General features: G+C 35.1%; 1 protein-coding gene across 4 annotated transcripts in view; it reads right to left on the minus strand.

The window, feature by feature from the left end:
- Positions 1 to 1110: 1110 nt before the first annotated feature.
- SP4 (Sp4 transcription factor) overlaps positions 1111 to 26272 on the minus strand; it is an 83432-nt gene continuing 58270 nt past the window's right edge. For 2 of the 4 annotated variants that reach the window (XM_086694589.1, XM_086694576.1), the window contains one exon: positions 1111 to 4550. In XM_086694589.1, the coding sequence (XP_086550715.1) occupies positions 4248 to 4550 (303 nt within the window). In that variant the 3' untranslated portion in view covers positions 1111 to 4247. Of the gene's footprint in view, positions 4551 to 10034; positions 20472 to 26272 lie in introns of those variants that run through there. The other 2 variants (XM_086694597.1, XM_086694582.1) reach the window with 2 other exon arrangements.

The following is a 26272-nucleotide window of genomic DNA, read 5'->3' on the forward strand; positions in this document are numbered from 1 at the left end:
TACATCAATAATCTATGATAAAGTAAAAAACATTACTTTCGATTTTCTTCCATTCAGTCTTGTTCATAGTTATGTGGTTGAAGTCCCAAGAAGTCCCAAGAATCAAACTGGTATTATCATACTAAAAATTAAAAAAAAAAAAAAAATTTTTAATGTTCCAATTTCACAATCATTTCTTTTATGCAGTATCATCCTGAGGCTTCCAAATGTGACTTTTTCTGGTAATTTTATCATCTTTAATTTGACACAAATTTCTTGAACAATTTATTCTGTAACTGGTCTTGTTTGGCATAATAGCACAAATTTAATCGTTTCTTGATTCAGTTATTGTTATGAACACACAGATATTACACTACACTGAGCTGTAACATAAACATACCTTTACCTTTGGGCTCTCCTGTACAAGGCAACCTATAGAGCTAGCTCCGGATTACTAGATGTAAAAAGACTCTTTCTGGAGTCTTTGGTCAGTGAGCCAGGGGACTTCCCCTGCTGCCTAACCCCCCCCCCCCCCCCCCCCCCCCCCCCCCCCCCCCCCCCCCCCCGTCCCCAGCTCCTGCCCCTCACTTGGCCATATCATCATATCATCTAATCTGGCCTGAGCTTGGAAATCTGATAAGTGAAGTTGTTACAATAATGTATTCATCATGTTAGTAAGGTTCTTTATGAGATCTGTAGGGCTCTCCCCGGAGGAAAAGACAACAGCTTTTGCTTACAGATTTTGTGGCATTTATGTGGCATACTCTGCTTCTTAGTATTTCTGTGAGCTTAAATAGTATTTTAATTATGTGTTCATTTTTAGCTCTTCCTACAATTTCCTAACATTTACTGCTTTAAAAACATTTAAGTAAAAAATGTCCTAAATCAAATTTTAATTTCCATAAATGTCTAGGGCAATGGCTACAAATTAACATGAAATCTGCATCGGTGTTCTCTGGCAGTATGTTCAGAGAAATGGTGACCAGATCTTATACCAGGAATTATGAAGAGTTGCCAATACGTTTTCTAGTGAGAAGCATTTACTTCCCAGTGTTCACCGTGATAAGAAGGTTGATACTTCAAATAATTTATTGCTGCTTTATAGTATACATAATTAAATGAAGAAACATGTTAAACTCAAGGGAATTTTTAATAGGTTACTTGCAATTGTTATTGCAGGCAACAACTTGTACATGATTTTATTTCCAAATCCACAAAAAACAAATTTTATACAAATCAGCACTGTAAAAATGTCAATTACAGCCCCAGAGGCTTTGCTGGCAGAATAATTGTCTAAATTCTAGGATATGGGAAACAGGTTTTTTTCTGGATTCATCTTTTTTTTTTTCATTTTCTTTTTTTTTTTTTACAAAAAAAATTTACAAGTGAAATGTTACTACAAAACTTTTTATAAGGAATTTTTGCAAAACATTTACATTTTACCATCAACTATTTCTGTTTTAAAATCATTATGTAGATTTAATACCCTATGCTGCACATCAATTTATGTGGGATGACAACTTAGTGACATGCATAAAAAAACACCACAAGGCATTAAAATGAAGACTTAAATACAAATATTGTTGCAATAAAACAGTTATAAAATTGAAAAATAGGACCTAAACATCATGCTTATCTAAGTTTGACAAATTAACTTTTTCTCCTAGATTACACACTTTTATTACTGCTCTCATGAGAGTGTGATAAATAATGACTTAACATCAAGTTCTAATGTAATCAGCAACACATACACAAACCTAACCAAAGAAAGTATACTGTAAGAAAAAACTATTCTAACACTGGAGTTCTACCATGATAAATACATAGCTTTGCACTGATAATTACAATAAAGAAAAGTTTTATAACGGTGGCAAAGGGAATGAACAGTGAAATGCCATTAAATATGACTCTACTGCACATCTGTGCCCTATTACTTATAACAGCTATATCCCACTGAGTCAAATAAAGGACATTGAAATTTACGATTCTTATAAGACAGAAAAGTGGATTCAGAATGGTATGCAGAACAGACTGTCAAAATAGTTCTCATTTCAGTGGTGAAATGTGCACCTGCTAACACAAATTAATGTATTTTATATGCTATAAAGCTATCCAGATTCAGTTTGTTAAATTTATAATAGGCCTCATTGTTGATTAAAAAATAACTTCCATTTCTGATGAGCATACACAGGTATGCATTAAAACCGGTTCATGGAATAACGGTGCAGAGAGCTCATACTTGGTATTAACAACAACGAAAAGTGTCACTTTGAGGAAACATGATTCAAACATTAGGAAAGTTTCTTTGCATAAAAAAATTTATAGCACTGATTGTGTAGCATAATGATAGATAAAATATATATTTGATGTTTCAGCTCCTATATAATAAAATTAAAATTCACACGACCAAATGCTCCTCTGTACCAAACAAAACAACAAACTGATTCTGATGTTTTAAAGCCAGATACATCAGTTGTTAAGAGTACATTAAATAAAATATACAAAACAATTTACAAAATCCAACTAAAATTTAAAGACTTTGTTACAAGTCTACAAAAGCTTTAAGAAACTTGAAATTTATAACCACAGTGTAAAAATTTTTTTTTCCTTTAATCTCAAAGCTTTTTTATACAAACTGAAAGCACAAAAGGCCTCCAGCTTTACAGAGCGCTACAAAGGGCTGGCCCGAAGTGTGCACAGTGTAAACAGTGATCGCTACAGTATTTCTCCTTCATCCAAAAGACAAGAAACACCACGATTCTGGAAGAGAATTCGCAGGAGTAGTACTTTTCCTGAAATAATAGAGAAATGCACAAGAAAACACGTACCTTTATTCAAACGGTCCCCAAACTAATAATGTTAATAAACCAGGCAGTTAAAAGTTTTAGTTTTCAAATGGTCAATTCCAATTCCATTATGTTTCCAGGTAAATACATTTTTAAAGTGAGAAATATCTTACTAATACTTAAACTGTTGGTATAATCCAAATTTGTTTCATAGGAGACTTTTGGCCACCTTTCCTAGAAGATCCTTGCATAAACAATAAAATATAATTGTTTTCCTTAGTCATTTATTTGAAAGTTATTCTGATTTTTAAAAAATAACGTGCTTCATAGTATCACATCATTATATATCTGTTAGGCTGTCTCTTTAGGGAAAATTCAGTTATTGGCATAACATAAAGATATTTCTATGTTATAAATTCGTAACCAGCCTTCTAACACAGTACTAGAAATAAAATGGGGTTGGCAAAATATTAGTAGAGAGAAAAACGGAAATTGTAACGTAGTTAAAAGATAATTTTCTGCTGGCCTTAAAAAAAAAAAAGTGTGATAATTCTTTCTTTGGCTACCAAGTCAAAGCATAAAGAATTCTGCACATTGTCAACATAACTCATATTTACAGAATATGAAACTACAGAATGATTTATACTCTAGGCAAATATTTCCAATATAAACATTTAAAATGAATTTTGTGGTTCAACCTAGGGTTAGGAATATCATCAATCCTAACTTCAAAACTTACATATGTTAGGTTGCCTCATTTTATTTTCCTGAAACTATTAGGAGTTTGTTTTAACCACCCTCCCCACCCCAGTATTTTCCTAAGGTTTCAATCTAAAATTTAACCTAAAGTTTAGCTCTAAGTTCCTCTTGTGTCTCCAAATGGAGAAAGTAATTGGACTTCACTGATTGTCTGCATACACACTACTATAATGTAGTGGTAATAAAGATCTGAGATGCATCTCAGATTACTTTTGTGGAACTTACCTAATTCAACTGTTGAAGAATTTCTAACATTTAGAAAAGACGGCCAAAACTATTTTCGGTTGATTTTCCAAAAAACAAGCTAAGGAAATAAAATATTATCCCTATCATCAGTTAACTGTTTTCTGTGCTATAGAAAAAAAATCTACATAAAATTATTACTGACTGAATTTATAACAAAGTACTTCCAAAGAAAACAAGTCCACTTAAGGTCCAGCCTGCAAACTACTGAGGTCTGTCTTTTTAAACATGTTAACACATGATGTTAAGAGAGGGGAAAATTCAGTTTAAAGATTATGTGATATATTTCCAAATGGCTACAACTTATAGTATGGAGGAAATACTTTTCTGTTACCAGTACATCAGTTTGCTTTTTGTATTTCTAAAAATTCAACACTTCACATGTTGACCCCAAATCTTGGAATATATAAAGAAGCCAAGAATGAAAACATGATTGATTTCCTACTCTGTAATCCACTTGACCAGCCCATTTCCAGATTTTCAAAGGTGTGTAAACTTAAGTGCAGCACTAGAGGTCTCTGTTATAAATAACTTTTCAGAATTCTTCCATGTTGGTTGAAACATTGGGAGTTGCTGGGTTTGAATCTTGAGAAATGGCTGCAACTGTGACAATTCTTGGGGAGCCAAGCACCTCTGTAACAGATGAGTCCAGTTCTCCCGAGGTAACAATGGCAAGAGCTGTCCCACCACCTTTCTTATTCTGGTGCGTTTTGACATGTTTGGAGAGATGATCACTCCGCATAAACCTTTTAGAACATTCCGGGCATTCAAACCTCTTTTCACCTAAACAAAAAAACAGTGAATGAAGTCATACATTATTTATTTATTTATTTATTTTAATTTTTTTTAACCTTTATTTATTTTTGAGAGAGAGAGAGAGACAGAGCATGAATGGGAGAGGGTCAGAGAGAGAGGGTGACACAGAATCTGAAAGAGGCTCCAGGCTCTGAGTTGTCAGCACAGAGCCCGACGCGGGGCTTGAACTCACAGACTGCGAGATCATGACCTGAGCCGAAGTCGGGACACTTAACCGACTGAGCCACCCAGGCGCCCCAAATACATACTTTATTTAAATGAAATAATAATGTTAAATAATTTCTCTTCTGGTCATACCATACTTTTGTTTAACTTTTGACCAGATGCAAAATACCTTCATTCTGTTTTATTTTAAAGCGCTATCAAACAAGCAGCGCAGAACAGGAAAAAGAGCATGTGACTAGGAATCAATGAGTTGAGTTAAAGTCTTGGTTCTGCTAAGAACTGGAAGTAAAAGCTGAAGCAAGTTAAAGAGCCACTCTGTGCCTCAGTTTCCCCATTTACGAAATGAGGATTTCTTTCTTTCTTTTTTTTTTTGAATGTTTATTTATTTTGGGGAGCAGAGAGAGAGGACAGAGGATCCAAAGCAGGATCCGGGCAGACAGTGAGTCTGATGCAGGGCTCAAAATCCAGAACCGTGAGATCATGACCTGAGCCGAAGTTGGGCGCTCAACTGACTGAGCCATCCAGACGAGTTGAAAGTAAGAGGATTTCTAACAGAATCTCAAAAATCTCTTCCAGGTATAACAATATATAGTTCAAGGCTCATGTCTACTCTTTACTACCTACTGTCTCTGTTTCAATTATAATGCCTAGAGGCAAGGGCACCTGGATGGCTCAGCCGGTTGAGTGTCTGACCTTGGCTCAGGTCATGATCTCGCGGCTCCTGAGTTCAAGCCCCGCGTTGGGCTCTGTGCTGACAGCTCGGAGCCTGGAGCCTGCTTCGGATTCTAGGTCTCCCTCTCTCTGCCCCTCCCCCACTCATGATCTGTCCCTCTCTGTCTCTCAAAGATGAATAAACGTTAAAAAAAAAATTTAATAATGCCTGGAGGCAGAAAAACTATCTTAGAACTACCTCAAATAAAATCAGTTAATAATTTAATAGTGCACTGAGTTTCTTCACAAGGCAAAAATGAGAGGCGAATACTGCGTTTCAAATTTAATAATTTGTACGTGTCACAGAATAAGGCTGTCAGGTTCTCGTATACAAAGTGACCCTGAAATATGCTCTCCTTAAGATGTAAGATAGCTCCACAGGAACTAACCACTTCTCTGTTTTGGAATAAAAACAAATTAAATGTTACCTTAAAAGAAAAAAGACATTTCACTTCTGTGTATAATGGATGGGGCACAAAAAAATGTGGTTAAGTGGTGTGTCGTCGTGTTCACAACAGATCAACTATTAGCTTCAGTCCTTTCCTCTAAGTTTGTTACTTAAGGGAAAGAAATGTTTTCCAAGTCTGATACTAGGACTTGAATAATAAGGAAATTCAGTTTGGCTGACTTCTTTACTCGGCCTTGCTTTTGACTTACCAATAGAAAATCTATAGGTTCAAGTCCATCCATATCAGATAATTCCCCCACATCTTTGCGTTTGCTTCTATTTTCTAAAAAAATTACATTGGCAATATCTCATTTAAACTTTCTCTTTCAGTCTTGAAAAATTAAATGAAAGGATAAGTACATGGTTTAGACAAAATTCTCAAAAACATTTATTCTTCCTGAATGCTGATACATAGAAAAGGCCAAAAAATGATTAAATGAGGGTGTTAGGTTAAGATCAACCTTGAACTCCTCTATTTCAAGTCTCCTATTTTACTTCAAAAGAAAAATTCATAATTTACAAATTTTAAAGCTTCAAGATCTTATTTCACATTTTCATTTTATAAATGTGTGAGCTGAGGCTCAGAAATTAATTAATCTTCTTGGGAAATCAAAGAACTTATTAGTATCACAGCAGGATTCAAGGCACTGTATTTCTAGTTTGGGTTTTTAATGCTACACCATCAAAGTGCAATTACAGTCCTCTGTTCTTTTATAACAACAATGGCCAGTAATAATCACAAGAAATCAGGCGGTGATGGCTTGAAGACACAAGATCATTTAGTAAGCCCTGAATCAAATGGGTGATCAACCTGTACACGGTAGTTGTTTAATAAGTCTTTGTTAGCTGTGGTGATGTTTGTGAACTCATTTTTCAACAAATATTTGTTCAGTATCCACAATGTGCCAAGCAACAGTGATACAAAAATGAACAAGTGAGAGTCTCTGACATTTTAACATCCCATTATCTTAAGATAGTCATTTGCAACCACATGGAGCTATCAGTAACAATTAAGAAATTCAAGTCCTAGATACTCTAGTGCAAACTGTAAGATACGTGAGATATCATGGTGACAGCATTTGTATGAGGACCTTTTAGTCTGTCTACTTCTAACTGGTGTGGGTGTCAATTAATTTTAAGCAATGAAAGTTGGCTAGAATCTCAAAATAAGTAAATTACGCTACGCAATTAAACTAATGTTAGGGAAATGACATTTTATTGTGCTATCCTTTTCCACAAAGAAGTGTTTTCTGTGGTGTCAATTTCTAAGTTTCTTATTGTTGGCCAAAATTATCATTACTCTTTATTGCAAGGAAGTCAGAGTTCCTGTACTAATGTAATACAGTATCTTCCTTATATTTATAATTGTTATTTTATAATTATTCTTAGGAGATTAATACTTTTATAGTTAGTACAAATAAAAACTGAAACTTGATACTAGATTACTTATGACGGGCAGGAATGGCTCCCAAAGGTGTCCATGCCCTAATCCCTTGGAACTTATGAATATGTTTTATTACACGGCAAGGGATGTAACAAAGATAACAGAGGTTAATACGGGAAGATTATTCTGATTTAACTGAGCGGGCCCAATCTAATCACATGAGCTATTAAAAGCTAAGTTTTCTTCAGGTGGAGTCAGAGTTGCAGAAGGAAAAATCAGAGAGATTAGAAATGAAAGGGATTTGACCTGCTATTGGTGAAGGGTGCCACATGGAAAGTATGAGAAAGAATGTGGACAGCCTCCAGGAACAAACAACAGCCCACAGCTGAAAGCCAGCAAGGAAACAGGGACTTGTGTCCTTCAAGAGCAAAAACAATTTGGTTGACAGTGTCAGTGAGTTTGGAAGCAGCTTTTCTCCTACAGCTGTCAGTAAGGAATAGCCCAGCTGACACCCGAGTTTGACTTTGTGAGGCACTAAGTGGAGGACCCAGACCAAGCCTACTCAGACTTCTGACTTAAAGAAATTGTGATACAATAAATGTGTGTTCTTTTGAGCTGTTAAATTTGAGACAGTTTATTATGGCAGCAATAGAAAACTAAGAGTTACTTAAGTCAGAACCTCGAAAAAAATTAAAGCATAATAAGGAAATAAATGATGGCTGATCTATATGGTTCAAAATCTGTGAAGTATCTTCATTACAGGTACCCAAAGCATGTTAAGGACAAATTCCAAATTTCATTTCTTTTTTATTAAACTTTATTTATTTTGAGGGAGGGAGAGAGAGAGAACGAGTGGGGCGGGGGAGAGGGAGACAGAGAATCCCAAGTAGGCTTCGTACCTTGTCAGTGTGAAGTCAGTGCAGAACTTTAACTCACAAACTGAGATGATGATCTGAACCAAAATCAAGGGTCAGATGCTTAACCGACTGAGCCACCCAGATGCCCCCCAAATTTTATTTCTACCACAAAATACCAAGAACATAACTCAAACAATTTTGGTTTAACTGAGTATAGATAAAAGAATTGCTTCTTTTACCTAGGTTATTAAGAGAAGGCCATGTTGTATTACATGATTGTTAAAATATGGCAGTCTTTTAAAAGGATTTAAGTAGAAGATTCATATTTAGAAACGACATTAGATTACTTCTTAGCATAATATTCTCAACAGTAATCTCTCTCAGAAAAAAACCTGATTGTCAAATGAAATCACAGATGTGAATGAATGCAATAAATCAGCTCTTTTAAGCTTTATTCGAAGTACCATCAAGAGCCAATTATCTTGCTATCATAGTTCTGCCTTTCATCTGTTTTCAACATGTTACGCTCAAATCTAAGCTAATATAATGCATAAAACATACTTTATGAATTAATGTTATTTCTAAATTTGTCATTTGATAATATATTTAGAAATTAAAATTAGTTTTTTAGGGGCGTCTGGGTGGCTCAGTCGGCTAAGCAACCAACTCCTGATTTTGGCTCAGGTTATAACCTCACAGTTCATGGGTTTGAGCCCTGTATCAGGCTCCACACTGTCAGTGTGGAGCCTGCTTGGGATTCTTTCTTTCCCTCTCTCTCTCTCTCACTCTGTCTGCCCCTCTGGAGCACGCTCACTCACTCTCTCTCAGACTAAATAAACTTGAAAAAAAATAAATTAATTTTTTATATTTAAATTAAAATTAATTTCAGGAACTAAGTGATTGTATTAGTTTCCCTGGGCTTTTGTAAGAAAGCCCATACAAACTGGGTAGCTCCAAAGACAGGTATCTATTCTCTCAAGTTCTGGATGCCAGAAGTCGAAAATGAAGGTGTCAGTAGGGCAATGCTCCCACCAAAGGCTCTAGAGAAGAATTTTTTCTTGCCTTATCCCAGCTTTGGTGACTTCTGGGAATCCTTGGAATTCACTGGCTTGTAGCTGCATCTCTCTAATCTCTCCCTCTGTCTTCACGTGGGAAGTGTCTCTGTGTCGTCTTCCCTTCTTACAAAGACATTACTCAGTAATTGGATTTAGGGTCCACTAGGTCCTAAATCTTAGTCACTGTGTGTAGTATGACCTCATCTTTATTTAATCTGCAAAAAAACCTATTTCCAAATAAGGTCACATTCACCAGAGGTTAGGACTTGAACATATCCCTCTGAGACACACAATTTAACACACGACAGGGACATTTTTAAATGTCTGGCATTTGTTATAACTAAGTAAAAAACATACCCCTTTGCTCATGAATAACTTTTATCAAATATCCATGTGTAGCATATACAGTTTGACCCCTGAAAAACAGAGGGGTTAGGAGCACCGACCCCCATACCTGCACAAATGAAAATTTGCGTGTAACTTTTCACTGCCCCAGACTTAACTACTAATAACCTATTGTTGATCAGATGCCTTACCAATAGCATAATCAATTAACACATATTTTGTGTTAAAAAATATTATATACCGTATTCTAACAATAAAGTAAACTAGAGGGACGCCTGGGTGGCTCAGTCAGTTAAGCATCTGATTTCGGCTCAGGTCATGATCTCACGGTTCATGACTTCAAGCCCAGCATCGGGTTCTGTGCTGACAGCTCAGACCCTGGAGCCTGCTTCGGATTCTGTGTTTCCCTCTCTTTCTGCCTCTCCCCCACTCATGTTGTCTCTCTCTCTTAAAAATAAATAAACATTAAAAAATTTAAAAAGGAGGGGCGCCTGGGTGGCGCAGTCGGTTAAGCCTCCGACTTCAGCCAGGTCACGATCTCGCGGTCCGTGAGTTCGAGCCCCGCATCGGGCTCTGGGCTGATGGCTCAGAGCCTGGAGCCTGTTTCCGGTTCTGTGTCTCCCTCTCTCTCTGCCCCTCCCCCGTTCATGCTCTGTCTCTCTCTGTCCCAAAAATAAATAAACCTTGAAAAAAAAAAAAAAAAAAAAAAAAATTTAAAAAGGAAACTAGAAGAAAGAAAACATTATGAAGAATATCATAAGGAAGAGAAAAATATATTTATAGTACTTTACAGTATTTATATATAAAAAAAAAAAAATCCACATATAAGTGGACCTGAGCAGGTCAAAACTGTGCTGTTCAAGGGTCAACCATACACAATTTCTTAGTAACAATAACACCATTTATTTACAACCCACATTAAATAAACAATTTTTCAATTTTTTTCTAAGAAGGCTAGTTATTCAAACTGGGAGGCCTGTTGGCTCCTGTAACCCTCGCCTCCAACACCTTTATAACCTATTGGTCCCTCTGGATACTCTTTTTTACCTACCCAGCCTAGAATATCTAAATGAATCTTTCATGAGTACCTTCATTTTTCCTCTGTCATTACCTGTAGATAAAAGTAAATTAAAAGGGGGAAGAAAAATAATTTCAGATAAGTCATGTGCCTTACATCTTCCCAAATTAGAGAAACTAGGAGTAAAGGAAGGTTAAGTATGAAGGACAATGGAAATAAGACTCAAAAAGACTGAGATGATGATTACTATTATTAAGATTTTATTGTTAAGTAATCTCTACACTCAACACAGGGCTTAAACTCACAACCTGAAACCAAGTCACATGCTTCACTGGTCAAGATAGCCAGGCGCTCCAAGTAGATTTAGATAATTATTAAAATAATGTGGAAGCTGGGGCATCTGGGTGCCTTAAGTCGGTTAAGCATCTGACTTCTACTCAGGTTACGATCTCACAGTTTGGTTTGTGAATTTAAGACCCGCATCGGACTCTGATGTCAGCACAGAGCCTTCTTTGGATCCTCTGTCTCCCTCTCTGCTCCTCCCCTGCTCGCACATGCTCACTCTCTCAAAAATAAGTAAACATTAAAAAAAAAAAAGGGGGGGGAATCTGACCCCAAAAAAATAGGCTTGCAAGGCTGTTCTGAGCGATGGGCTGAGACTTGAGACTTATAAGGACATCAATTTGCATTATGAGTAAGTTTTCGTTTCTTCATTCAGCAATTATCTATTTGAATATAGGAATCATATGGTCAATTTTTATCACAAATGCTTTTTTAAAGCAATCTTATCTACTCTAATAGTTTTAACTGTGATCTATAAATGAACAATGGCATCAAGATCCAGATCTCTAAACCCAACTGGGGATTCAACATCTCTGAGATAAGCCATTTACATCATTTAAAATATCACAAAATTCATCATTGTTTATTAAAAAAAATGGCTGAATCTTGATTAGAACAGCAAATTTTATGGTATTTTAACTTCCCTAATTCCATCTTAAACTCCCCAGAAGGCCCACTAGCTACCAGAGGGAGAAGAGAGCTGGAACTCTTTCAAAACCTCATTTCCAAGGAATTGCCTTATGTGACCTGTCCAATCTGTCTAGTGGTTCTTTGGAGGGCTTCACTTGAAAACTATTGTACTGAACCTGACCTGGAGGTAGTCCAATGTGAAAAGTCTTTTCAGGGCCAGAAAGGAACAGGTGTTTGTCTAAACAATTGTAGGTAAGTGTTTTAACTTCATGGATGCCCCAGGCGATGGATTAACACTTGGGACAAACAACAAGACTGAACAAAAAGCTTAAAAGGAGGAGCTGGGAGATAAAATATCCATAGTGGCTTTGAAAAAAAGCTCTGTCATTTCCTTGGAATCTAGATGGCCACATATATACTTTAAAGCGTGAGCCTGGGGGCACCTGGGTGGCTTAGGTTGAGGGTCTGACTCTTGATTTCGGCTCAAGTCATGGTCCTCAGGTTGTGGGACCGAGCCCTGCAGTGTCCTATATGTGGAGTGTGAAGCCTGCTTGAGATTCTCTCTTCTTCTACTGCCCTCCCCAGCTTACACACTCTCTCTCTCTAAAATAAAAAATGAAATGAAATGAAAATGGAAATGAAAGCTGTGAGCTGCTCAGGAAAAGCCTGAGAAGGCCCAAACTCTCATGTGTGCTTAACTTTTGAGGCTCTACATAAGCAGAAAGTGAACGCTAAAACAGAGTCGTCAACTGTCTGGGTGAGTATTGAAGGGCACTCCAACATACACACAAAGAGTGAGAGATTCATTGTTCCAAGATATATAAAGAGAGAATATATGCAGAAAGGATACCTGAAAACTTCCCACATCTGATGAAAAACATTAATGTACACATCTAAGAAACTCAATAAGCTCCAAATAGGTTAAATGGAAAGAGATTACCAGTTAGACATATCACAAACTGCTTAAAGTAAAAAACAAAGAGAATCTACAAAGTAGCAAGAGAAGTGATGCATTACCTACAAAAGATTATCAAATAATAGCAGCTGATTTTTTTTTTTTTTTTTATCAGAGCTCATAGAGGCCAGAAAGCACTGAGATGATACAAGGAAAGTCCTGTCAACCAAGAATTCTATATACAGCAAAACCATTTTTCAAAAATGAGGAGAAATTCAGATATTCCCAGATTAATAAAAACTTGAAGAATTTATTTTTAGTAGATTTGTACACCTAGATTATTGTAATATGTGAACTGTAATCCCCAAAGCAGGCAATCACTAAGAAAATAATATATTAACATTATTATAAAGAAATGACATTAAAATAATACACAAGGTCTATTTATTTAACACCAAATGCCAATAACAGAGGAATACAGGAACAAAAAAGACAGAACCATACAGAAAACAAATACCAAAATGGTGGAAGCCCTCATCAGTAATTCCATCAAATGAATGTATTAATGCTCCAATTAAAAGGCAGAGGTTGCCAGAATAAATTAAAGACAAACATGATCCAACTATTATGCTGTCTAAAAGAGGCTCACTTTAAACTCAAGCATGAATGGGCTAAAAGTAAAAGGATGGAAAAAAAATATAACATGCAAACGAGAGCTGAAATAGTTGTTTTAACAGACCAATATGATAAAAATAGTAACCACAAACAAGGACACTTTATGATAAAACTCATTCCCATCAAGAAGATATAGCAATCATACATATACATGCACATAACAATAGAGCCCTGAAGCATAAGAAACAAAACTGAGAGAAGTGAAGGGAGGTAGAAAATTCTACAATATACTTATTCTTCTCCTGTATTCTCCATTTCATTTGGTAGCAGTTATCATTGGTACCAATTATCTCTTTTCTCACATTTAATAATCACCATGTCCTGTCAATTTTATTACACAAACATTTCCTGGAATGGGTCCCTATATATTGTTACAACTTCTGTTTTACTTAGGATCTTAACAATTGTCTTTGATAATTGGTCTCAATATTACTCCCTGTGAATTTATCCTCCATACAAATACCAAATGGTCTAAAATAAAAAGATGACTACCTGATTAACTGCTGGAAACTTACAGTGGTTTCCTATTTCCTATGGCTGTGGAAAAAAAAATTAAATAGTATATAATATAACATCCTACAGTAACTGGCCTCTGCCAACCTTTTTTGTTTAATCTATTGTCACAAATATTATGGTTCCCAAACACTGAACTGTTTATAGGTCTTGACATATGCTACTTTCTTTTTTTGTATGAATTGGATCCTAGATCAGGATAAAAATTTTTGGATTTTGCTTCACCCACTAGCCATGAACTTTGGGCAACTTCTCTATCCAATTCTTAGTTTCTTCATTTAAAACTAGGAATAACAGAGATACCTATTTTATGTTATTGCTCAAAAGATTAAATTAGAAAATGAATGCAAAAAAGCATTTAGAAAAATCCCTGCACACTGAAAGGACCCAGAAATTTTAGTTACTGCCTGTCCCAATTTGTTTACTACTCCCATGGCTTATTCTTATTAATCATGAATCTCTCAACTTGGCTCAAGGAACTAAGTTTGGGCCTTAGTAAAGAAATCAATCAACCTCCTAAGACTTCAGGTTAGTCCTTATTTATAAAATGACAGGGTTGCACATAATCCTTTTTAGAAGTTCCTCTGGCTCAAATCCTATTATCCTTGGAAGAGTTAAGAGAAGTGTATGATATTGAAGCATATGTATGAAGCATATGAAAATGGCTTTGGATTCTTAAAAAAAAAAAAAAATCTCCCTTTTTTCAATTTAATTTCTCAAAGATAAGACTTTGTCTCACACTTTAAAAACTTTGTTTTAATTTATATACAGTAAAATTATTCTTGGTACATAGCTCTGTGAATTTTGACAAATGTATTAAATCATTTAGTCATCAACAAAGTAAACATATGGAAGAGTTGCTATCACTTCCAAAAATTCCTTCACAAAGCCTTTCTATAGTTAAATGCTCTTTTTCACCCTTTTTCACCCTAGAAAACAATAATCTGTTCTCTGTCTCTATAGTTTTTACTTTTCCATAATGTCATATAAATGAAGTCATATAATAGGTAGGCTTTTGATGCTAGGATCATTCACTTAACATAATGCATCTGAATTTTATCCCTGTGGTTGTGTATATTAATAATGCATTCCTCTGTGTTGAAGGGTGGTACTCTCTTGTATAGATATGTGTTGGTTCACAAACTGGCCCTTTACACAAAGGGCAAGAAGAAACCAAAAGAGGCAGACCATTCCACATTGGTAGGTGCAAGTTTTAACTTACAAGAAAGGGAACTTACTTATGAGGCTTGTTTTGGATAGCCTTCAGATGAATAGATCTCTGTACCCACTTGCCAAATCTTAAAAGTTTACACAGAAGTCTTAACTGGGTTCAGTGACATACACTGTCCAGATGGTTTCAACACCGCTCTCTCTCAAGGCTACATCCTTAGAATAGCTCCCAGTGTGGGAAGAGTGGGCACAATGTATATTACAAGGACATGGGAGGGAGGTGAGAAGCCTCTGATTACACAGGTTCAGCTTGCAGGTCAACCAGCAGTCAAGTCCTCTCAATTACCTCTTCCAACAATATAACACAATTTTTTATCCATTTACCAGTTGAATATTTGGATTATTTCCAATTTAAGGTGATTATAAATAAAATCTGCTATACATATATACATAGCTTTTTGTGTGAACATAGTTTTTATTTCTTTGGGGTGAATACTCAAGAGTAGATTGCTAGGTTGTATTTGCTAAATATATGTTTAACTTTATAGGAAAATTCCAAAATGTTTGCAAAGATGCTGTACCATTTTGCTTTTCCAATGGCTTGGCATTCTTGCCAATGCTTCTAATTGTCAGGATTTTGGTGTCCTTGTCTTTAGTTTTAGCCATGTTAACAGAAGTGTGCTGGTATTTTGTTGCAATTTTAATTTGCATTCCTCAAATAACAGGTGATGTGGAATATTTTCATGTGCTTTTCACATGTATATCCTCTTTGGTGAAATGTCCAAATCCTTTGCCAATTTTTAAAAACTGGGTGTTTTGTTTACAAATTGTTGAGCTGTGAGAATTCCTTATATATTCTAGATGAAAGTACATGTCAGATATGGTTTTTTTTTCCAAATATTTTCTCAGTGTGTGTCTCGTGTTTTCATTTTCTTAAGAAAATGTTTAACAGAGCAAAAGTTTTTGTCTTTATCAAGTCCAATTTATCAGTTCTTTTATGGATTGTACTTTTGGTGTTGTATTAAAAACAATTTATTTGTATGAACAGCCTTTTTTATAGATACCAGGGTTTTTCTAAATAGACAACCAGGGTGTCTGCAAATAAAGACACTTAATTCTTTCATTACAATCTATATGTCTTTTCCTGCTTTAGTGTACTGGGTAGGACTTCCAGTACAATGGTGAAGAAGATTGATTAAAAAAAAAAAAGAAAAAGCAGACATCTCTGCCTTGTTCCTTATCCTATGGGTATTAGGTCCTCCATCATTAAGTAAAAACTTAACTATAAGTTTTTAACAAATACCCCTTACCTGGTTAAGGATATAACCTTTAATTCTTAAGTTTGCTGAGAGTTCTTATCAAACCAAATGCAGATTTTCCCAAATGCTTTTGGTGTATGTATTTAAGTAATCATATGATTTTTTTTCCTTCTCTTGTTAATATGGTAAATTACATTGACTGATTTTGAAATGTTCAATCAGCCTTCATTCTTGGAATAAACACAACTGAGTCATGATATATTAGTCTTTTTAATATATTACTGGACTTGGTTTAATATTTTGTTGAGGATTTTGACATTTGTATTTATAAGGATACTGGTCTGTTAAGTTTTTTCCTTCTTCACTAGTAATGTCTTTCTCTGGTGTTAGTATCAAGTGAATGAAGGCCTCATAAAATACTTGAGTGTTCCCTCATTTATTTTCTAAAAATGACTGCAGAATTGGTATCATTTATTGCTTAATATAGTAGAATTTGCCAATAAGGTTTTCTTTCTGAGCCTAGGGTTTTGTCAAAAGTTTTTAGTTAAAATTCAATTTCTTTAATACATATGGTGCTATTCATATTATTTATTTCTTCTTGAGCAAGTATTGATCATTTGTGTCTTTTAAGGAGTTGATCCACTTCACCTTAGTCATCTAATTCAGAGTGTAGAATTATTCATAGCATTCCTTTACTATTATATTGTCTGTAGGAGCTCTAATAATATCTCCCTTTTCCATTCCTGGCATTGATAAATTTTCTTGGCCAATGTGGCTAGACTTCTCAATTCTACCTTTTCAAAGAAAACTTAGCTTTGGTTTGAATGATCTTCTTTATTAATTTTTCTATTTTCAATTTTATTTGTCCTCTTTATTGCTTCGTAACTTCCTGTTTTGCGTTTGATTCATTTGTTTTCTAGCTCTTTAAGGTACAAGCTCATTCTATTTAAGAATTATTGACTTAAAACCTTTCTTTGTTACTAATAAAAGCATTCAATGCCATAAATTCCCTCCAAGTACTATTTTACCTACATCCCACAAATTTTGATATGTATTTTCATTCAACTGAAAATATTTTGTAGTATCCTTTGAGATATCCTCTTGACGCACAGGGTTAGTCAGAAATGCGTTGGTTAGTTTCCAAAATTTGGAGGTTTCCCAGATATTTTTGTTACTGACTTACAGTTTAATTCTATTATGATCTGAGAACATACTTTGTGTGATTTCTATTCTTTTAATTTGTTAAGGTGTATATCATGGCAAAGAACATAATTTATCTTCAAGAATGCTCCATGTACTCATATATAAAATATTCTGTTGCAATTGGCTAAAGTGTTCTATGAATGTCAGTTAGTGCAATTTGACTGATAATGTTCTATATCCTTTCTACTTTTCTGTCTACTTGTAACAATTACTAAGAAAAGAGTGTCAACTCTACAAGACTAATTGTCGATTGGTCTATTTTTCCTTTTAGTTTCATCAGTTCTTGCTTCATAGATTTTAGAGCTTTGTTGTTAAGTGCCTATTGTATTTAGAATCGTTATGCCTACGTGGAAAGTGAGCCATTCCATCATTAAGAAATGTCTTGTCATATCCAGTAATTTTCATTGTTTTATGAAGTCTATTTTGTCTGTATTATACATAATTATTGATTATATTTAAGTCTATCATTTTGGTATCTGTTTTCCATTTCTGTCCTGTTTTTCATTTTTGTTTTTCCCTTCTCTCCTTTCTTTTGGGTTATTTATTATTTAGCATTCTATTTTAATTTATTCTCCTTACCGCCCCCCCAAATCTCTGTATTTTTAGTAGCCGATAAAAGGGATTACAATATGCATATCTAACTTTTCATAACACATATACCAAGTTCTAGATTTTCACAGTAAAACAAAGAAGTTTCAACCATATAGACTCTTTACCCTCTCCACTTCACACTGTATTTACCACATATATTACATTCACATACAATGAAATATACCTGTATTAAGATTTTTATTTTAAACAAACATTTTTTAAAAATTTAAGCGGAGGAATAATAGTCCGCTATATTTACCCAAGTATTTACCATTTATTTTGCTTTTTTTTTTTTTTTAATTAAATTTCTCTGGTATGATTTCCTTTCAGCCTAAAAAACTTTTAGCATTTTTTTTGAGTAGACAAATATCATAAATATTTAGCAGATAAAGATCATAAAATGTCATAAAACATGACAACAAATTCGTAGATTTTCTTCATCTGAAAATCCCTTTGTTTTGCCTTTCTTATTGAGGATACTTTCACTGGATATAAAATGCTGAGTTGGCAATTCTTTTCTTTTTCTGGCCTCCATATTCTCTGAAGAGAAATCATTCATCGTTCAAATTTCTGTTCTTCTATACATAATGTGTCATTTTTTCAGACTCCTTTCCAGATTTTTTCTTTACCTTTGATTTTTAGCAAATTGATTATCATGTATCTGGGCATGATTTCTTGTCAATTCCTGTTTGGAATTCAACGGGCATCTTAAATCTATAATTTACACCTAATAATGGCTGAAGTCTCAGTTCATTATTTTGTCAAAGATTTTTCTACATCACACTTTTCCTCCTCTCCTTCTGAAACTCCAATGACAACCAACTTTGTAAGTTCCACAAGTCCCTGAGACCTAGTTCATGTTTTTCCCCTGATCTTTTTTCTTTTCTGTTCTTTACACTGTATAATTTCTAGTGAACTATCTTCAACTTCAGTGACTCTTCTGTTATCTCTATTTGCTGTTGAGCACATATAATGAATTTTTAACTCTGCATAATGCATTTTTTTTCAGTTCCAAAATTACCATTTAGTTCTTTTTTAGAGTTTCAATTTTGCTTCTGAAAAGTTCTGCCTTTCTTTTTATTTCAAACATGTCTACCTTTAGTCCACGAATGATGGTTATAATAGCTGCTTTAAAGTCATTGATAATTCCAACACGTGGATCATCTTGACACAGTCACAAAGTCAACTTTACTTGAGTCACAGTATGTTGAATAATTTTGGGTTGTATCCCAGACATTTTGGATATTACGTTGTGGTGACTTTGCATCCTGTTAAAGAATCCTCTGGGGAATGTTAAGTTTTTGTTTTAGTAGGCAACTGACCTATCTGGTTTCAGACTAGTTCTATCTTGCCCTCTTTACGGGTTCCCATATTAAATCATTTTCAAAGACTTTCTTATGTTTAGGTCTGCTCAGCACATTCTGGCAATCAGGTAGTGGTTTATAAGACAGTTCACTTCTTGAAGCGTTTGCTATGGTTCTTTGGGTCTATTCTGTGCATGTTCAGCTCACGGGTGAGCCCAGAATTTATTCTGTTCCATACATGAAATTAGGGAATCACCTTTCACAGATCTCTCCAAAATTTCCCTCATACTTTCCAACTCATATCCCTTCTTCTTGGTTCCTCCTGCCAGAAAGCCAGAATTCTTGAGGCATCCTACACCATTCTGCACATACACAATAGTGTCAGGGCCTTCAGATTAAAATAGCAACGGAGTAAAATAATAGTGACCCTCCTCATATTCAATAGAAACCAAGGGCCCCGCCCCATTTCTGGGTTTCTTTGGCCAGAGACGGCAGGTATTTTCTCAGGTTTTCAGGTCTCTGCTGCCACTACTGCAGCACAACCTACAAACAGAGTTGGCCTCAGGGTAGAGAGGCCTCTCTTCTCAGTTCTCAGGCTGGATGTATATGGTGTTTGCTATGTATTACAGCTATTCAGTGCCCACAGGGTCATTGCTAGGAGACAAAGGAGGAAAAATTCCTGTGAAACTCACTTGTGTTATGCAATGCTATATAAGTTTTGATTTTATCAAATTTCTGCAGACTAGAATACAGATTATTAAGGAAGAAGATATATCTAGAAGACAGCCAATCTGTCTTCTATAGAATTGTGTAGAAATATTGGACTCAAAATGGTGAGAGGGAAACATGGAACATAAAAGAGTAAATTGAAGCTGTACATGGATCATTAATCCTACTATCAAAAAATTGGGTCAAAACATTTGATGATTTTTATCTACAGAAATGTGCCCCCACAAAACATAAATGACTCTTAAATATAGAGAACAAACAGAGGGTTTCTGGAGGGGTTGTAGGAGGGGGCAAATGGTCTAAATGGGTAAAAAGGGCATCCTAAATTCATTGTTGCACCATATGCTAACTAACTTGGATGTAAATTAAACAATAAATTTAAAAAAAAAAAAAAGAAAGAAATGTTGCCCCACAGTACATTACAGTATTTTGGTAATTAGGTATCTTGCATTATAATACAGTATCCCTGCCCAGTTGCCTAAAATGAAAGCCACCAGTTCATAAAACTTCCTTAATCCTTCATTCCAACATAGTTACCAATCACCATCATCAACCTGAATAAAGGCCAAGGACCACTGGACAATTCAGGAAAGCCTATAACATGGGAAAAAGCAAGGTACAGACAAAAAAAAAAAAAAAAAATTACCTTGGAGGAAACATAAATATTAAAAAAAATACTTAGCTGGAAAACTCAGATTTTCAGCAAACTCCTGCATCCATACAATGAGAAGAGTATGCTATAAAAAAGAAACAGTAGAAAAGCACTCTTGGAAATAAAAAAATCAGAAGACATATCTGAGTATAAACTTAAGAAATCTCACAGGAAATTAAAAGGTAAAAAGCCAAAAACAGCTGTAAGATGTTAAAAAAAAAAAAATCAATGTAGGGGCATCCCACTTAGACAAAGTAAGACTGCAAAAAGAATAGAGAATAAAAAAGGGAAAATGAGAGAAAAGGTGGAAAGGGGATGAAGGTGAACCCTGAGTGGAAAAGTCCAACAGGTTTGCACAATAAATGAAAAACTATGCAAACATACATAATTATGCAATTAAAAAAACAAAGATTAAAAGAGGCTCTTACAGTTAAAAAAACAAGACAAAACAAAAGAATGGGGGCATGTCAAAAAGGATAGAGGCAGCAATCTAAAACAACTTCCAACTGGCCAAAGATGGAACAATGTGAGCCAGAAAATAATGACAATATTGGATTATAACCCACAAAATAAAATAAATACTCATGAGTCCATGCTGGATTACAAATAAACAAATAATTGGGGAAGAAGGTATAAATCTTCCTTGTGTAAGAATCAAAACTAAAAACTGGAGAAGCAAAAAAGGGAAATAAAAAATGGCCTTTAACACAATAAAGTAATTGCTGCAGGCAAGAAACAATGAGGAATACTATAAAAGGGAAACAGGATTTTCTTTACAGAGAAACAGGATAATTGCATAGCCGTGAAGAATACGACCTTCCCCCTGCCCTACCCCCCTTGAGAAATATTTACTAATTACAGTGGTTGTTTTACAGTACATCCAAAAATTCTTTGTCACTCTTCCCTCCAAGAGGTAGAGTTTACTTCACCGCCCCTTTAGTGTAGACCGGACTTAATAACTTGCTTCCAATAAACAGTGTATGGAAAGAAGAAACAACTTCACAGTGGAGCTACCTGGCACACAATATCTTAACCAATTCACCAACAATAAGATACACGGACATCGTGTACTTCCTGATGCAATGTGATGAAGAAGGGCAATGATACCTGTGATATTGTTCCCAACAACATTTCGTAACTTCACTCTAATCATGAGAAAATACCAGACAAACACAAATTGAGGGATATTCTACAAAATACCAAACTTTCAAAAGTGTCAAGGTGAGCCAAAAAAAAGAAAAAGTACATAAATAAAAAAAAGCGTAAGGAAATTTCAGATTACAGGAGACTCAACAGCCACGACAAATAAAGAGAATGTGGCGTTATGGATTGAATCCTGGAACAGAAAAGGTATCATTTGTGGAAAAGTCTGTAATTTAATTACTAGTATTATACCAATATCAACTTCTTAGTTTTCATAAATTACAGGAATATGGAAGAGGTTAGCATTACAGGAAGCTGGGTGAAAGGGATGTAAGAACTCTCTATGCTATCTTCACAACTTCTTCTGTAAAACTATTTCAAGGTAAAAATTATAAGTAAATAAGAAAACAAGCTTTTAAAAGCTGACAGGGGAAATTAGGTCACCTACAAAAAAGGAAGAGAAGAGTAACAATGGACTTCATATTAATAAAACAAATGCAAGAAAATGATAGAGCAGTGCCACTAATGTTTTAAGTATCATTTTCAACCCACAATTCTGTTATATTAGCCAAGCCATCTATTAACTGGGAAAGCAATATAAAGACATTTTCAGACAGGGGTCCAGGATGGCTCAGTTGGTTGAGGATCTGACTCTTGATTTTGGCTCAGATCACGATCTCTTGGTTGTGGGATCATGGCCCACGTTAGGCTCTGAGCTGAGTGTGCAACCTGTTTGAAATTCTCTTCCTCCCTATCCCTCCTCTGCTTGTGCACACATGCGAGGTCTCTCTCAAAAACTTTTTTTTTTTTAATGAAGAAAGACATTTTCAGACAAATTTACTTCCTAGAGCTTTACTGTAGGAAGCATTTCAGAATGTTTTCTGGCAATCAAGTAAACTAAGAAAAATGAAGAGAGGAGATCTTGAGAACACTGGATCAAAACCAATACAGCAGGGAAGAAAAGTCTCAAGATTATAGTGTGCAGCAGCCTTACAGAAGAATCTGACTGATTAGAAAGCTGGAACCTCCAAGTGAAAGGATAAATTGGACGGAATTAATACTATTTTTGAAAGGCTAAATAACAAAAGGAGGTGATAAAGTTAGCCAATGCAAGGGTAAAAAAAGGAATTTAGACAATTGAAGAAAAAAACAGGAAAAGATATATAATCAGACTCATCACATCACAGTCATAACATTATCATTTATTGGTTTTCTACTTTGTAAGAACTAAGCTACAAAAAAACGGAAACAGTGCTTATTTAAGAGAAAGTAAACATTTTAACATGAAGAAAAAGAGAAGAGAAATAGGTAAGAGAAGTTAAGAGGTGAATGCTAGTATCTCTAACACAGGGTAGTAAGGTCAAGAGACAGTGTCAGGCCGGCCCTCAGTTAAAAAAAACCTGAATGTCAAAAGATGATGTAAAGTGAAGTAATTTCTTAACTCTTAATGTAAGAAGTCAAGAGACAGTGCCTAATATTGACAGATCAATAACAACATAAGCATATTATTTAGGTATACAACAACCATCAGAAGAAGAATAAAAATGTAAGAATAGTTAACAAGACTAAATACAGTCCTCTTGGGGTTAGAACAGGGGATGTGGCAAAGATTCCCCTTAAATGTTTGTAAATGATGTATCTGATAAGGGGGTTAACATCTAAAATATATAAGGAACTCCTACAACTCAACACCAAAAAAAAAAAAAAAAAACCTGATTAATAAATGGGCAGAGAACCAGAAAAGACATTTTTCCAAAGAAGACATAGAGATGGACAACAGACAACATGAAAAGATGCTCAACATTGCTAATTGTCAAGGAAATGCAAATCAAAACTCCAATGAGCTATCACCTCACAACTGTCAGAATGGCTAATATCAAAAAGACAAAAAAATAATTGTTGATGAGAATGGAGGAAAAAGGGAACTGTTGGTGGGAACATAAATTGGTGTAAGCACTGTAAAAAATAATATGAAGGTTCCTTAACAAATTAAAATAGAAATACCATACAATTCAGTAATTGCACTTCTGGGAAGAAAAAGAACACTAATTTGAAAAGACATACACACTCCTATGCCAAGATCTGAAAGCAACCCAAGTGACCACCGATAAACAGACAAAGAGAATATGGTATATACTGACAATAGAATATTACTCAGCCATAAAATAAGAAAGAAATCCTGCCATTTATAAAAGATGGATGAAACTAGACGGTATTATGCTAAGTGAAGTAAGTCTGATCAAAGACAAAATACCATATGATTTCACTTATGTGTGGAATCTAAAAAACGAAACAAATGAACAAGCAAAACAAAACAGAAACAGACTCATAAATCCAGACAGCAAACTGGCAGTTGCCTGAAGGGAATGAGATAGAGAGATGGGCTTAAATGAAGGGGATTAAAAGGTACAACCTTACAATTATAAAATAAAAAGTCATAGGGATGTAAAGTAAAGCACAGAGAATATAGTCATAATCTTATACAGTGACAGATGGTAACCACTTACTATGGTAAGCATTTCATAATGTATACAAGTGTCAAATCACTATGTTGTACACCTGAAACTAATGTGTCAACTATCCTTCAAATAAAGATAATTTTAAAAATAATCCCCTTAACATTGTAACCTCTTTTACAATTTAATTTTTTTTAAATATTTTTTGAAGTAAGCTCTATGCCAGGCATGGGGCTTGAACTCATGACTCTGAGATCAAGAGTCAAGTGCTCTACCAACTGAGCCACCATGGTAACCCTATGACTTGATTTTTAAATACCATATACATGTGACATTTGGAAATTAAAAAGGGGTGCCTGGGTGGCTCACCCAGGTTAAGTGTCTGACTTCACCTCAGGTAACGATCTCACGGTTTGTGAGTTCAAGCCCTGCGTCATGCTCTGTGCTGACAGCTCAGAGCCTGGAGCTTGCTTTGGATTCTGGGTCTCCCTCTCTGCCCCTCTCCCACTCATAAATAATAATAAATGAATAAGCTTTAAAAAAAAAATTCCCAAAAAAGCAAAAATAATTGGCACTATTTTCAGCAGTAAATAACTCATATATTCATTTATAGTAAGGTACTGAATTTCTACTTAGTGTAGTGGTTGCCCCTTAAGAAAAAAATAGTTCAACAATTTTGTGCATGATGTATTGAAGATGTTCGAAACACTGAAAGTAAGCTTAAAATACATTCAATTCTGATTATTCAGGCTAGTAGGTTAGAATGGTATTAATAGTTAAAAAAAAAAAAAAGAAAATATGCCTCCAAATCATTAGTAATTTGGTTTTGAAGTATATGTGTATTTAAGTCCTTGAATAAATTTGTTTTGTGTATCTGTATGAATGTGGATATGTGAGACAAGACTTTAGAGACTCATTATTTCTCAAATAAAATGATGAAATCACAATGTGCAGTTCCAAATTCAAAGAAAGCGGCAATTTTTCTTGGCTTCTCTAACTTGTCCCACTGCTAATCCACAGCGGAAACATTGCACCCTGTCATACTGACATAAACGGCAGAGCACTCTTTTAAAACAGACATCAACACTATTATGGGATTAATCACACCATATTTGCCAATATCAATGGTGAGGTGGCACTATTAAAAGTCCTAATGCAGGAGCGCCTGGGTGGCTCAGCCGGTTAAGGGTCTGACTTTGGCTCAGGTCATGACCTCACTGTTTGTGGGTTTGAGCCCTACATTGGGCTCAGATTGTGTCTCCCCCTCTCTCTTGCCCCTCCCCTGCTCACATTCTGTCTGGCTCTCTCACAGAAATAAACATTAAAAAATGTTTTAAAAAATTAAAAAAAAAATCCTAATGCAATACCATATGGAAACCTTTTAAAACTTTTCTCAAACTATGCTAACTCAGGGACTCAGCCAGTATTACTAAGACTCTGCCTACTAATTTCAAACTACGCAACTTTATCACTTTTAAATTTAACTATTTTTTTCTTCTCTGACACTATTTTCTAATCCATACAATGGAGCTAATTTCTATCTCAGTGTTGCTGTTAGAATCAAATGAGACAATTTATTTCAAACATGTGATGTATGGCAGCTGATCAATACATGCCAATTCTATTTCCTCTTTTGTCCCACATGTACCTTGGTACAAGTTAAAGGTTAGTCTAATTTGAAAATTTATCCAAATTACTAATTTATTCAACAATTAAATACTGAAACCCAGATGTATACAGGCATTCTAAATAGAGAGGGTGGTTGTTCTATGCAAAACTTAGAAAAAGAAGATGAAACTTACACGAAAACTTTAAGACCATTAGAAGAAAATATTTTTAAAAACTTTATGATCTTGGGATAGGAGAGGATTTCATTAAAAATAAAAAAAAAGGAGGGGTGCCTGGGTGGCTCAGTTGGTTAAGTGTCCGACTCTTGATTTCAGCTCAGGTCATGATCTATCTCCCGGTTCATGCAATTGAACCCCATGTCTACCTCTGCGCTGGCAGCATGGAGCCTGCTTGGGATTTGCTCTTTCCACCCCTCTTCCGCTTATGCGCATGCTCCTTCTCGCTCCCTCTCTCTCAAAATAAATAAACGTTTAAAAAAAATAAGAAAAGCAAAGGACAAAAGAAAAAACATATTT

This window comes from Puma concolor, chromosome A2 (genome assembly GCF_028749965.1).
Source record: "Puma concolor isolate L17-30 chromosome A2, mPumCon1.1.hap2, whole genome shotgun sequence".
NCBI lineage: Eukaryota > Metazoa > Chordata > Mammalia > Carnivora > Felidae > Puma > Puma concolor.